This window comes from Cervus elaphus, chromosome X (assembly GCF_910594005.1).
Source record: "Cervus elaphus chromosome X, mCerEla1.1, whole genome shotgun sequence".
NCBI classification, from domain to species: domain Eukaryota; kingdom Metazoa; phylum Chordata; class Mammalia; order Artiodactyla; family Cervidae; genus Cervus; species Cervus elaphus.
In genome coordinates, this window is record NC_057848.1 from 99,316,717 (window position 1) to 99,330,965 (window position 14,249).

A 14,249-nucleotide genomic window follows, 5' to 3' on the forward strand; every position below is an offset into this window, starting at 1 on the left:
GAAGAGGTGGCAAGAATACACAGAAGAACTATACAAAAAAAGCTCCTCATGACCCAGATAATCACTATGGTGTGATCACTTAGCTAGAGCCAGACATCCTGGAATGCCAAGTCAAGTGGGCCTTAGGAAGAATCACTATGAACAAAGCTAGTGGAGGTGATGGGATTCCAGTTGAGCTATTTCAAATCCTGAAAGATGGCTGTGAAAGTGCTGCACTCAATATGCCAGCAAATTTGGAAAACTCAGCAGTGGCCTCGGGACTGGAAAAGGTCAGTTTTCATTCCAATTCCAAAGTATGGCAATGCAAAAGAATGTTCAAACTACCACAGAATTGCACTCATCTACACACTAGCAAAATAATGCTCAAATTTCTCCAAGCCAGTCTTCAACAATACTTGAACTGTGAACTTCCAGATGTTCAAGCTGGATTTATAAAAGGCAGAGGAATGAGAGATCAAATTCCCAACATCCATTGGATCATAGAGGAAGCAAGAGAGTCCAGAAAAACATCTACTTCTGCTTTATTGACTATGCCAAAGCCATTGACTGTGTGGATCAGAAGAAATTGTGAGCCAGAAAGATAAAGACCAATACAGTATACTAACGCATATATATGGAATTTAAAAAGATGGTAACGATAACCCTATATGCAAAACAGAAGAGACACAGATGTACAGAACAGACTTTTAGACTCTGTGGGAGAAGCCGAGGGTGGGATGTTCTGAGAGAATAACATTGGAACAAATATACTATCAAGGGTGAAACAGATCACCAGCCCAGGTTGGATGCTGTCAGGAAGCATTTAACAAAAGGCTTCCTGTGTGCTGTTTTGGATCTGTCAGGAACCCTCTGGCCTTTATTGAGTCCTAAATATTCAGGAATTAAGAGGAGAGGCACGCCTTTCCCGGGGCTGAGGAATCCAGGCATTTCTCATTACAGTGATAAGTACCCACTTCCTTTTTATGAGCCAAATGGTAAAAGATGATTGTTTGCAACTCTCTCTTTGATAGGGATCATCTTATGTTTTGTAAGTCTGGAATTTTAACCTTTGTCTTTGCTGAGAATTACTACAGTATATATGCCCACGCCATGTTGATTAAAAACACCTTTGCTCCATCAGAGCTTTGGTCCCCGTGTCTTTCTTTCTTTCCTTCTTTCTATTCCTTCTCTCTTTCTCTCTATTTCTGGCTAATTCCTTGGAGCGCGGAGGCCCGCTGAGCTCACTTTCTTGCCCGGGCTTCTAAGACCCTCTCCAGAAGGCGCACTGTGCCTTCACCCACTGGAGAGGGTGCCTGGTGCCTACGTACAGCAGCGCAAGCCCTAAGAACAGGGCTCTATTGGCTTTCCGCGTAAACCAGGGGCTATCAGCCTCTTTCTCTCTCTTACTCTTGGAACCACCAGGTTCCGGTCCATTAAAGGACCAACAGGATGCATGAGAAATTGTGGGAAATTCTTAAAGAGATGGGAATACCAGACTACCTGACCTGCCTCCTGAGAAATCTGTATGCAAGTCAAGAAGCAAGAGTTAGAACTGGACATGGAAAAACAGACTGGTTCCAAATCAGGAAAGGAGTACCTCAAAGCTGTATATTGTCACTCTGCTTATTTAATTTATATGCAGATTACATCATGAGAAATGCATATGATGCATCATATACATATGATATGAATCTTATGGTAACCAGAAACTAAACCCCTAAAATAGATACACACACATAAAAAGAAAAAGGAATCCAAATATAACAATAAAGATAGTCATCAAATTCCAAGGGCAGAGAGCAAAAGAAGAAAAAAAGGATGGCAAAACAACCCCCAAACAATTAAGAATATGGCAACAAGTACACACCTACAAATAAATAAAAGTAAATAAATTACATTGTCCATTCAAAGATGTAGAGTGGTTGAAATGAATAAAAAACAAAGCCCACCTAAACACTCCCTACTACAGACTCACTTCAGATCTAAAGACAGGGTGAAAGTGAAGAGATATAAAATGCCTCCATGTAAATAGAAATGAAAAAAAAAAAAAAAAAGCTGGGGTAGCAATGCTTATACCATATGAAATAGATTTAAAACAAAGATGTAATAAGAATCAAAGAAGGACATTACATAATAATAAAGGGATCAATCCCACAAGAAGATACCACAATATTAAATATATATGCACTGAAACACAGGAGCACCTAAATACATATAGCAAATATTAATAAAAATGAAAGGAGAAATTGACACTAACAAAATAGTAGTGGGAAATTTTAACACCCCAATTACATCAATAGATAGATTATCCACTATCCAGATAGAAAATCAAAAAGAAAACACTGGCCTTAAATGACACATTGTTGTTGTTATTGTTTTTTAGTTACTAAGTTATGCCTGACTCTTGTGACCCCATGGACTGTAGCCTGCCAGGCTCCTCTGTCCATGGGATTCTCTAGGCAAGAATACTGGAGTGAGTCACCATTTCCTTCTCCAGGTGATCTTCCCAACTCAGAGAGCAAACCCACATCTCCTGCATTGGCAAGTGGATTCTTTGCCACTGAGCCACCAAGGAAACCCAATTTGGTAACATGTCTATCTAAACCATTTGTCCATTTTAAATTTAGTTTTTTCTTATTATTGAGTTTTGAGTATTCTTTTTATATTCTAGATACAGTGCTTTACCAGATATATGAGCTGAAAATCGTTTTCATAGTGTATAGCATCCTTTCATTCCTTTACAATTTTCTGGAAAATGGAACTTCTAAATTTTGTTGAAGTCCAATTTTTATCAAATGTTTCTTATATGGATAATGGTCTTCTTGTACTAAATGATAAATCTTCATCTAACTCAAGGTCACAAAGATTTTTCTTCATCTAGTAGTATATATTTTTAGGATTTATATTTAGTTCTATTCTCCATTTGAGTTAATTTTGTATATGATACAAGAAATGAATTAAAATTAACATTTTTTCTTTTGTACTTTGATATCTAATTTTCCCAACAACATTGGGTGAAAAGAATATCCTTTCTTCATATCAGTTCTTCTCTGATAGCTCACTTGGTAAAGAATCTACCTTCAATGAAGGAGACCCAGGTTCAGTCCCTGGGTTGGGAAGATCCCCTGGAGGACAGAATGGCTACCCACTCTAGTATTCTTGCTGGGAGAATTCCATGGACTGGGGAGCCTGGCAAGCTACAGTCCATGGGGTCTCAAAGAGTCAGACATGACTGAGTGACTTTCACTTTCAAATAAATAAAACCATGGGTCTCTGGCCAACTGATTTTTGATAAGGATGCCAAGATCATTCCATGGGGAAATAATAGACTCTTCAAGTGATATTGGGTCAACTGGACATCCACATGGAAAAGAATTGTTCCCTAACATGACACCATACACAAAAAGTAATTCAAAATGGATCAAACTACCAAATTTAACAATTAAAATTATAGTATTCTTAAAAAAATGTGTAAATCTTCACAATTTTGGATTTGGCAAGTGATTCTTACATATGACATCTATATTATGAGTAGAACAAAGACAGGTAATTTTGATGTCAACAAAATTTTTCAAATTTGTGCTTCAAAGGACACCATGAATAAAATGAAAAGACAATCCACAGAATGGAATAAAATATTTGCAAATCATATATATGATAAAAATATGTTTTCAGGATATATAGAAACTCATAACTCAATAACAAATATATATATATATATATGTAAAAATTAGGATCCTAGTAGACATTTATCCAAGAAAGATATATAGGCGCCAAAAAGTACATAAAAAGATGCTCAACATCATTAGTCATCAAGGAAATAGATGTCAAAACTACTAATTTAATATTATTTCATAACCACCAAGATGGCTATACAGAAGTCAAATAATGACAAATGTCAAGGAGGATGTGGAGAAATACGAATCCTCATACACTATAGGTGGGAATATAAAATTATGCAGTCACTTTGGGAAAAATCTGCAGTTCTTCAAGCAATTAAACATCAAATAACCATATGATGCAGCAACTCCATTCCTAGGTATATATCCAAGAGAAATGGAAATATACCTCTATGTAAACAAATGTTCATAGCATCGTTATTCATAATAAGAAAAATGTGTAACTAACTCATACATCCATCAACTGACAAATATCTAAACAAAATGCAGTATATCCATACAATGGAATATTACTCAGTCATGAAAAGAATGAAGTACTGATACATGCTACAATATAGATTAACCTTGAAAGCATTATACAAATTAAATGAATATAGTTACAAAAGTCTATGTATTATATGATTCTGTTCATATGAAATGTCCAGGACAGAGGAATCTATAGATACTTAAGTAGATCAGTGGTTTCTTAAGACTAGAGAGAAAATTATACAGTCACTTTGGAAAAAAGACTGCAGTTCTTCAACTGTAGGCAGTTGACGGAGTAAGCAGGTGATAACCACAGAGTATAGTGTTAACTTCTATGGTGATAAAAATTATCCAAAACAGTTGTTATTGTTGTAAATATCTATACTTAAAACCATTACTTGTGTAGCTTAATTGGCAAATTATATCTCAATAAAGCTGTTAAAAAATACCCTGGGCAAAAAACACCCTGGGAACTGATAACTCTAGTGAGCTTTCCTGGTAGACAACATTTCATACATATCATCATAGTTTTTGGTAGATAAATTAGATGAGTCTTGTGTGACTCCAATGGGAGTGGACTTTAGAACCTTGTATTAACACTTAGTTTCCACTAGACTTCAAAACATATGCTCTTTCCTTTTATTAATTTAATTTTATTTTTATCCTTTCATTGTAATAAATCATAGTTTTGAGTATTATTATGTGCTGAGTTCAGTGAATCCTCCTAGAGAATTATTGGACTTGGATATTGTCTTAGAGATCCCAAATACAAGAAGTCGGGCTTAAAATTTTCTAAATATTGAATAAAATATATAAAATCCTTTGGTAATTTCTATTGAATATACTCACCTTTGTTATCAATTTGTTGCACAGAGTGTCGTTCTTCAGTTTCCTTTCTTTGGCTATGTGGAGGTGATAGAAAAATAGGCCTCCAAAAACCTATGAACATATTATATAGACTCAATTATTTTCCAATTCCTAAAAAGTAAGATGATTATAGAAGGTAAAATTTTATACTATATGATTCTGAAGTGAAAAAACATTTCTGATAATACTATTTTTCTTCAAATATATCTATTAGTAATAGTGATCCAATTTTCACAGAGTTTATTAAAGCAATATTGAAAATGAACATTAACAGTAGTCCAGTATATACTGGTAATATTTTTGCCCCATATAAATATTCAATAGATTCTCAGTTAACTCTCTAAAAGAATTTGTAGCGAGTTCTTGACCTAATTAATGAAATACGTGGTATAAAATTGGCTAATAAGCACCTATGGGATGAATATTATCAAAACACAAAAAGTGACAAGTGTTGGTGAGGATGTGGAGAAATTAGACCCTTATGAACTGTAGGTGGGCAGGTAAATTGGTACAGTAATAATAAAAAAAACAGTATGGCAGTTCCTCAAAAAATTAAAATTAGAATTACTTTACATGCCAACAACTCTACTTCTGAGTACATACCCAAAAGAATTGAAAGCAAAATCTCCAAGATACATTTTTACAACCTTATTTGGCATTATTCACATTAGCCAAAATGTGGAAGTTACCCAAATGTCCATCAACAGCTAACAGACAAGCAAATTGTGGTATATCCAACAGTCTTTAGCCTTAAAAAGCGAGAAAATTCTCACACATGCAACAATATGGATCAACCCCAAGGACATTATGCTAGTTGAAAGGAGCCATGCACAAAAAGACAACTACTGCATTTGAGATTAATATTTATATTAGATACTTCAGTTCAATTCAGTTCAGTTGCTCAGTCATGTCCGACTCTTTGCGACCCCATGAACTGCAGCACTCCAGGCCTCCCTGTCCATCACCAACTCCCGGAGTCCACCCAAACCCATGTCCATTGAGTTGGTGATGCCATCCAAGCGTCTCATCCTCTGTAGTCCCCTTCTCCTCCTGCCCTCACTCTTTCCCAGCATCAGGGTCTTTGCTGGGATACTTAGACTAGTCAAAATTACAGAGACAAAGAGTATGATGGTAGTTAGCACAGATTGGGTGAAATGGGTAAGGGGGAAGGTTATATTTTGATGCAGACAGAGTTTTAGTTTTGTAACTTTTAAATTAATTAAATTCTTAAAGAGACAGGAGTAGCAGACAACTTACATGTCTCCTGACAAACCTGTATGCGGGTTAAGAAGCAATAGTTAAATCAGACATGGAACAACAAACTGGTTCAAAATTAGGAAAGGAGTATGACAAGACTGGATATTGTTAGCCTGTTTATTTAACTTATATGCATAGTGAAAGTGAAAAGTGAAAGTGAAGTCGCTCAGTCATGTCCGACTCTTTAGGACCCCATGCACTGTAGCCTACCAGACTCCTCCATCCATGGGATTTTCCAGGCAAGAGTACTGGAGTGGGTTGCCATTTTACATCATGCAAAATACCAGACTGGATGAATCAGAAGCAGGAATCAAGATAGTTGGGAGAAATAATGATTGCTATGATAAGCTCAGATATGCAGGTGATACCAATCTAGTGGCAGAAAGTGAAGAAGAACTAGAGCCTCTTGATGAGGGTGGAAGAGGAGAGTGACAAAGGCTTGAAACTCAACATTCAAAAAACTAAGATCATGGCATCCAGTCCCATTACTTCATGGCAAATACAAGGGGGAAAAGTGGAAGCGGTGACAGATTTTATTTTCTTGGGCTCTCAAATCACTGTGGATTGTGACTACAGTCATGAAATTAAAAGACACTTACTCCTTGGAAGTAAACTATGACATACCTAGACAGCATTTTGGACTTCCCAGGTGGCACTGGCAGTAAAGAATCTGCCTGCCAATGCAGGAGACACAAGATACACGGGTTTGATTCCTGGGTGGGAAAGATCTACTGGATTAGGAAATGGCAACTCACTCCAAGTATTCTGCTTGGAAAATTCCACAGACACAGAAGCCTGGTGGGATACAGTCCATGTGGCCACAAAGAGTAGGACACAACTGAGCACAGTCAGAGAACATATTAAAAAGCAGAGACATCACTTTACTGACAAAGGTCCATATAGTGAAGCTATGGTTTTTCTAGCAGTCATGTACGGATGTGAGAGTTGGATCATAAAGAAAGCTGAGTGTGGAAGAAGTGATGCTTTTAAATTGTGGTGCTAGAGAAGACTCTTGAGAGTCCCTTGGATGGTAAGGAGATCAAATCTGTCAATCCTAAAGGAAATCAGTCCTGAATGCTCATTGGAAGGACTGTTCCTGAAGCTCCTATACTTTGACCACCTGATGCGAACATCTGACACAGTGGGAAAGAACCTGATGCTGGGAAAGATTGAAGGCAAAAGGAGAAGGGGGCAACAGAGGATAAGATGGTTAGACAGCATCACCGACTCAGTGGACATGAATTTGAGCAAACTCTGGAAGACAGTGGAGGACAAAGGAGCCTGGCATGCTACAGTTCATGGTATCACAGAGAGTCAGAAATGACTTAGAGACTGAAAACAACAACAAAATTAAAAGAGTTTTGGAGATTGGTTGCAGAAAAATGTGAAGGCACTTAATACTGAATTGTACACTTAAAAATTGTAGATACAGTAATTTTTATATTATGTATATTTTACTACAGTTTTTTTTTTATGCCTAACAATAGGCTATGGAGGAGGAGCAAGGACTATGTGTTCATGTCAGACATAATGGGGACTGCAGTTCAATGATCCTAAAATGATAGCACTTGGTGTAAATATTTAAAGTACAACATAAATTCTAAACATCATTATGACTTACAAGCAAAGAAGTTAAGAAAGTGAGTTAATATTATCAGTGAGTTTTGGACTGTTCTCAGGAAATGCATTTTGTAAAAAAGATAAACTAAAGTTTTTGAAACCAACTGTTCTTTGATTAAGAAAATAAATCATTATAATTTAGAGCCTGCAGTCTCAGGAGCAAATAGACTTAATTCTGGGTCTGGGAGATTTAGCAAGGGCTTCCCTGGTGGCTCAGTGGTAAAAGAATTTGACTGCCAGTGGAGGAGATGTGGGTTTGATCCCTGGGTTTGGAAGATCCCCTGGAGAAGGGCATAGCAAATCACTCCAGTATTCTTACCTGGAGAATCCCATAGAAGTCCTTAGGCTCACAAAGAGTCAGACACGACTGAAGAGACATAGCATGTACACAAGCTGACTTTGCTCATTTGGAAGTGAACATGAGATGAGCAGCACACAGAGAACTTTTTATTTACCTATGACCTTCACTTTTATTTTTGGGATTTCTTTTTATCATATTTAGCTTATCAGTTTATATTTTCAATATGCAACACCAGAAGATGGGTGAAAGCAGCTAGAAAAATTTTGATTTTATCTGCCTGTGGATTGACCAATGCAAGTTTTATCTTAAGGATCCATAAATTACATAATTACAGTCCAATTATTTGGGCTTCAATTTAAATAAATATTTAAAACGTGTCAAAATCTTAGAAAAATCTGAAAAAGTAATCTATTATTTTCAAGTGTAATAATATTCTCACCTCAATTAGATTATAAACTTTTTGAAACTATGGCTGTGGTCAAGATAACACTAGACTAGGATTTTCTATGCTGTAGGTTAGCTAGACACTAACTACCTACATGACGTTTAGTAAAGTAATCTATTTAAGCCTCAGTTTCCTTGTTTTTGAAGCAAGTACAATAAGTTATACTGTAATAGCAATCTCAGGAGAGAAGTGAGCAATCTTAAAAGTGAGAGCTCAGTTCCCTGCCCAGGAAGTAAACCTGGATAATCCAGATAAAAACCAGGAGTCCTCACCACTAAACCACCAGGGCTAGAGGCTAGAAGCAAAGTGGCCCTAGATCTTGCCCCTGTTTAAAAGCAAGAAGTTTCAAGGAAGCAAAAACTGTAAAAATAGGTACAAAGCTTATTAGTAGAGACTCAGCACGATATATGGGAAGGTACACAGGAAAACAGTTTGTTTATCTAATTCAGAAGCAGGGCAGAGATATACACCCAGAGAAAAAGGGTATGGGCATCCTCTCTAATGAGCAGGAGTGCAGTAAGTCAGAAACCAGGCAGAGACACAGTGGGAGAGAAGTCAGGGCATCCTTAGTGAGGAGGAGCATAAGTCAGAAACGAGGCAGAGACACAGCGGGAGAGGAGTACAGGCATCCTGAGTTTGGAGGAGCGTGGTGAAGAGGTAATGTAAATCACTTACAGAGGACAGTCTTTCCTGGCCTTTGTTTCAGTTCAGTTCAGTTCAGTCACTCAGTCGTGTCCGACTCTTTGCAACCTCATGAGTCGCAGCACACCAGGCCTCCCTGTCCATCACCAACTCCTGGAGTCTACCCAAACCCATGCCCATTGAGTTGGTGATGCCATCCAGCCATCTCATCCTCTGTCGTCCGCTCCTCCTGCCCTCAAACCCTCCCAGCATCAGAGTCTTTTCCAATGAGTCAACCCTTTGCATGAGGTGGCCAAAGTTTGGAGTTCCAGCTTCAGCATCAGTCCTTCCAATGAACACCCAGGACTGATCTCCTTTAGGATGGACTGGTTTACCTTTGGCCAATTATCTTGTTTCTTTCTACATGCCTGACTGGTCCATGGACCCTCCTCAAGATGCTTGTGCAATTGTTTTGTGAGACAGATTCTACCACAGAGGCCTATGGGTGCATGCCCACACTTATTAAGGGATGGGGTCCCCTCCTTTTTTGATCCCCCAAGAAGTCTTCCTGCACATGTGAAGACAGGGAAGCCCTCCTTGATCTCAGGAGTGGGCATTTTATCCTCTTGACTTAGCAGAGCTCAGCTTTTGCCACCAGCTTTGTCCTTGCGGTGTCTGGGTGAGAAACAAAGGCTCCGTTTTACTCCATCTGATAAATACCAGGTGTCTAGCTCAGAGGCTCACTGTGTCCTATCTCATTAGTTCTTTCTAAATTAGAGAACATGAGGTAAAACAAGGGTTGAGATACGAGTAACATAATTAAACTGATTAAGAACTGCAAGGAGATCCAACCAGTCAATCCTAAAGGAAATCAGCCCTGAATATTCATTGGAAGGACTGATGCTGAAGCTGAAACTCCAATACTTTGGTCACCTGATTCAAACAACTGACTCATTTTAAAAGACCCTGATGCTGGGAAAGATTGAAGGCAGGAGGAGAAGGGGACAACAGGGGGTGAGATAGTTGCATGGCATCACTGACTCGATGGACATGAGTTTGAGCAAGCTCTGGGAGATGGTAATGGACAGGGAAGCCTGGCGTGCTGCAGTCCATCGGGTCACAGAGTTGGACACAACTGAGTGACTGAACTGAACTGAATAACTCAGGCTCTGGAGTCAGATAAACTTAGGGTCAAAGTCCAGGAGGAAATGACAATCCACTCCAGTATTCTTGTTTGGAAAATTGCATGGATGGGGTGGTCCTAAGATGGTGGAGAAATAGGATGGGGAGACCACCTTCTCCCCCACAAATTCAATGGAATATCATTTGAACGATGAGCAAATTCCACAAAACAACTTCTGAACGCTGGCAGAGGACACCAGGCACCCAGAAAGGCAACCCATTCTCTTTGAAAGGAGACAGAATAAAATATAAAAGATAAAAAGAGAGACAAAAGAGTTAGGGAAGGAGACCCATCCTGGGGAGGGAGTCATGAAGGAGGAGAAGTTTCCAAACACCAGGAAGCCCTCTCACTGGCGGGTCCGTGGGGAGTTTTGGAATCTCAGAGGGCAACATATCCAGGAGAAAAAAAAAAACAAAAAACCACAGATTACATGCCTAACCACAACTCCCAGTGGAAAAGTAGCCCAAATGCTCACGTCTGCCAGCAGTGAGTGGGGGCTGAACAGGGAGGCGCCGACTGCATGTTTAGGGTAAGGACCAGGCCTCAATGCCCTGAGGACAATCTGAGGGAGCTAACGTGAGATAGCAACCCAAACTGTGGAATAGCCAGAGAGAGAGGGAGGAAAATAAAAGAGGGAGAGAGAGAGAACGTTCCTGTGTAAAGTTCCAAGGCACAGCCTGACCTGATCACAGAATAAAGGATTCAGCGAATACCAGAGGAGAGATAGTCAGCTGCAGACGGGCCCCTGCCCACGCTGGAGGCAGAGAAGCAGGCGGAAGACAGCCAGAGCAAGAAGGTGAGGGGCAATCTCAGCCCCTTAGACAGCATCCTCCACCAAACTGTGAGCAGGCTCTTAGTTGCTAACTAAGACTTGCTGGGATCCTGGACGGTTGACATCTGCCAGGAGGGTCACAGTCAGAGAGCAGCTCCCCAGAGGAGACACATGGCATACCTGAGACAGCACTCTATCTGCGCACCCAGGAAATGGAGGGGCTGGGACCAGGGAGGTGATAAGATGCACTGCACACCTGCTTGCCAAGCACCTGGTCGCCTGAGCTCCTCAGACCTGGGAAGGGCACAAAACACAGGCACAATCGAGTCTGTGCCTTTGTAGAGTACCCGAGAACCTGAAGGACAGCAGCTTAGACCTGGGAAGTGCATGCAAGCCAGGGCCCGCTTTACATAGTTCCCCTGCAGAACAACCTGGAGCCCGAGCAGTGTAGACTGGGAAAGCACACACACCATGAGTGGGGGCAAACCCAGAGTGGCCCAGACACTGTGAGCACTCCCTACACACGCCAGTGATATTTGTTTGCAGGGTTCTGCCCCCCCCACCCCCAGCACAACTGAACAAGTGAGGCTAAATAACTGACCACCTTTGCCCCCTTGTGTCAGGGCAGAAGTAAGTCATTGAAGAGACTTGCAAACAGAAGAAGCCAAAATGAACAAAGAGGGAACCACTTTGGAAGCGACGGGTGAAACAGAGTAAAACCCTATAGTTAGCACTGACTACATTGGAAGGGGCCTATAGACCTTGAGAAGAAGTATAAACTAGAACAAGGAGCTATCTGAAACTGAACTGACCCACAGGCCCTCAACAGCTCCAGAGAAACTCCTAGATATATTTTACTATTATCATTTTTTAATTTTTTTAAGTTCTTTATTATTCCTTTAATTTTCAATTTTATAACCTATGATTACATTGCAAAAAAATTCTATTTTAAGGGAAACTTTATATATATATATATATATATATATATATATTTATTTATAAATAAAAATATATATAATATAAATAATATATATGTATTTATATTATATATATATATTTATAATTTTTGTGATTTTGTTTTGTTTTTTTAACATTGTATTTTGAGAGTCTAACCTCTACACTAGATTTTTAACATTTGTTTTTTGGTATTTGTTATCAATTTTGTACATTTAAGAATCCAATCTTCAGTACCCATTTTTACTTAAGAGTGTGATTACTGGCTTGATTGCTCTCTCCCCCTTTACTCTCCTTTTTCTTGCCCAGGTCACCTCTATCTCCACCCCCCCCTTCTTTTCTCTACCCAACTCTGTGAATCTCTTTGGGTGTTCCAGGCTGTGGCGAACACTCAGGGAACTCATTATTGTCTAGATCTGTCTCTCTCTTTTTGAATCTCCCTCTTCTCCTCCTGGTTACCTCTATCTCTTTCCTCCTTCTTCTCTTCTCTGTGTAACTCCATGAACCTCTCTGAGTGTTCCAGATTGTGGAGAGCACATAAGGAGTTGATTAATGGCTCGATTGCTCTCTCTCCTTTTGATTCCCCCTCTTCTTCTGCTGGTCACCTCATCTCCTTCTTCTGTCATCTCTTCTCCATGTAACTTTGTGCACCTCTCTGGGTGTCCCTCACTGTGAAGAATCTTTTCCCCCTTAATCTAGATGTTTTATCATTGGTGCTGTATGGATGGAGAAGTCTTGAGGCTACTGTAAGAATAAGACTGAAAGGCAGAGGCAGGAGGCTTAAATTAAAAACTTGAGACCACCAGAAAACTGTTGACTCCAGGGAACATTAATCAACAAGAGCTCATTCAAAAGCCTCCATACCTACACTGAAAACAATCTCCACCCAAGAGCCAGCAAGTTCCAGATCAAGACATACCATGCTAATTCTCCAACACTGCAGGAACATAAACCTGAGCATTAAAATACAGGTGGCCAAAAATCACAAGAAACCCATAGATACCTCAAAACTCACTACTGGATACTTCATTGAACCCCAGAGAGAAGAGATCCAGCTCCACCCACCATAACACCAACAGAAGCTTCCCTAACCAGAAACCTTAACAAGCTGCTCTTCCAACCCAACCCACATGGAAGAACCTCCAAAATAAAGAGGAACCACAAACTTCCAGCATACAGAAAGGCCATCCAAAACACAGAAATCTAAACAAGATGAAAAGGCGGATGATATTCAGCAGGTAAAGGAACATGATAAATGTCCACAAAAAAAAAAAAAAAAAAAAAAAAAGGAGAGAGGGAGTCTAAAATAATTCAGAATAATTGTAGTAAAAATGATCCCAAATCTTGAAAACAAAATGGAGTTACAGATAAACAGTCTGGAGAAAAGGATTGAGAAGATGCAAGAAATGTTTATCAAGGACATAGAAGAAAGAAAAAAGAGTCAATCAATAATGAATAATGCAACGACTGAGATTAAAAAAACACTCTGGAGGGAACCAACAGTAGAATAACGGAGGCAGAAGACAGGATAAGTGAGGTGGAAATAGAATGGTGAAAAAAAATGAAGCAGAGAGGGAAAAAAAGAATGGAAAGAAATGAGGACAACCTCAGAGATCTCTGGGACAATATCAAATGCCCCAGTATTCTAATCATAGGAGTCCCAGAAGAAGAAGACAAAAAGAAAGGCCATGAGAAAATAGTTGAGAAGATAATAGCTGAAAACTTCCCTAATTTGGGGAAGGAAATAGTCACCCAAGTCCAAGAAACCCAGAGAGTCACAAACAGGACAAAACCAAGGCAAAACACCCCAAGACACATATTAATCAAATTAACAAAGATCAAATACGAAGAACAAATATTAAAAGCAGCAAGGGAAAAACAACAAGTGACACACAAGGGGATTCTCATAAGGGTAAGAGCTTATCTTTCAATCCAGATCTTTCAGGCCAGAAGGGAATGGCAGGACATACTTAAAGTGATGAAAGAGAAAAACTTACAACCCAGATTACTGTACCCAGCAAGGATCACATTCAAATATGAAGGAGAATAAGAAGCTTTTACAGACAAGTGAAAGCTGAGAGAATTCAGCACCACCAAACCAGCTC

The 14,249-nt window shown here is 39.3% G+C and overlaps 1 protein-coding gene across 4 annotated transcripts in view; it reads right to left on the reverse strand.

The window, feature by feature from the left end:
• LOC122690232 overlaps positions 1–14,249 on the reverse strand; it is a 414,205-nt gene that overhangs the window by 13,356 nt on the left and 386,600 nt on the right. For all 4 annotated transcript variants that reach the window (XM_043897283.1, XM_043897284.1, XM_043897285.1 and 1 more), the window contains one exon: positions 4,974–5,063. In XM_043897283.1, the coding sequence (XP_043753218.1) occupies positions 4,974–5,063 (90 nt within the window). The remainder of the gene's footprint in view (positions 1–4,973; positions 5,064–14,249) is intronic.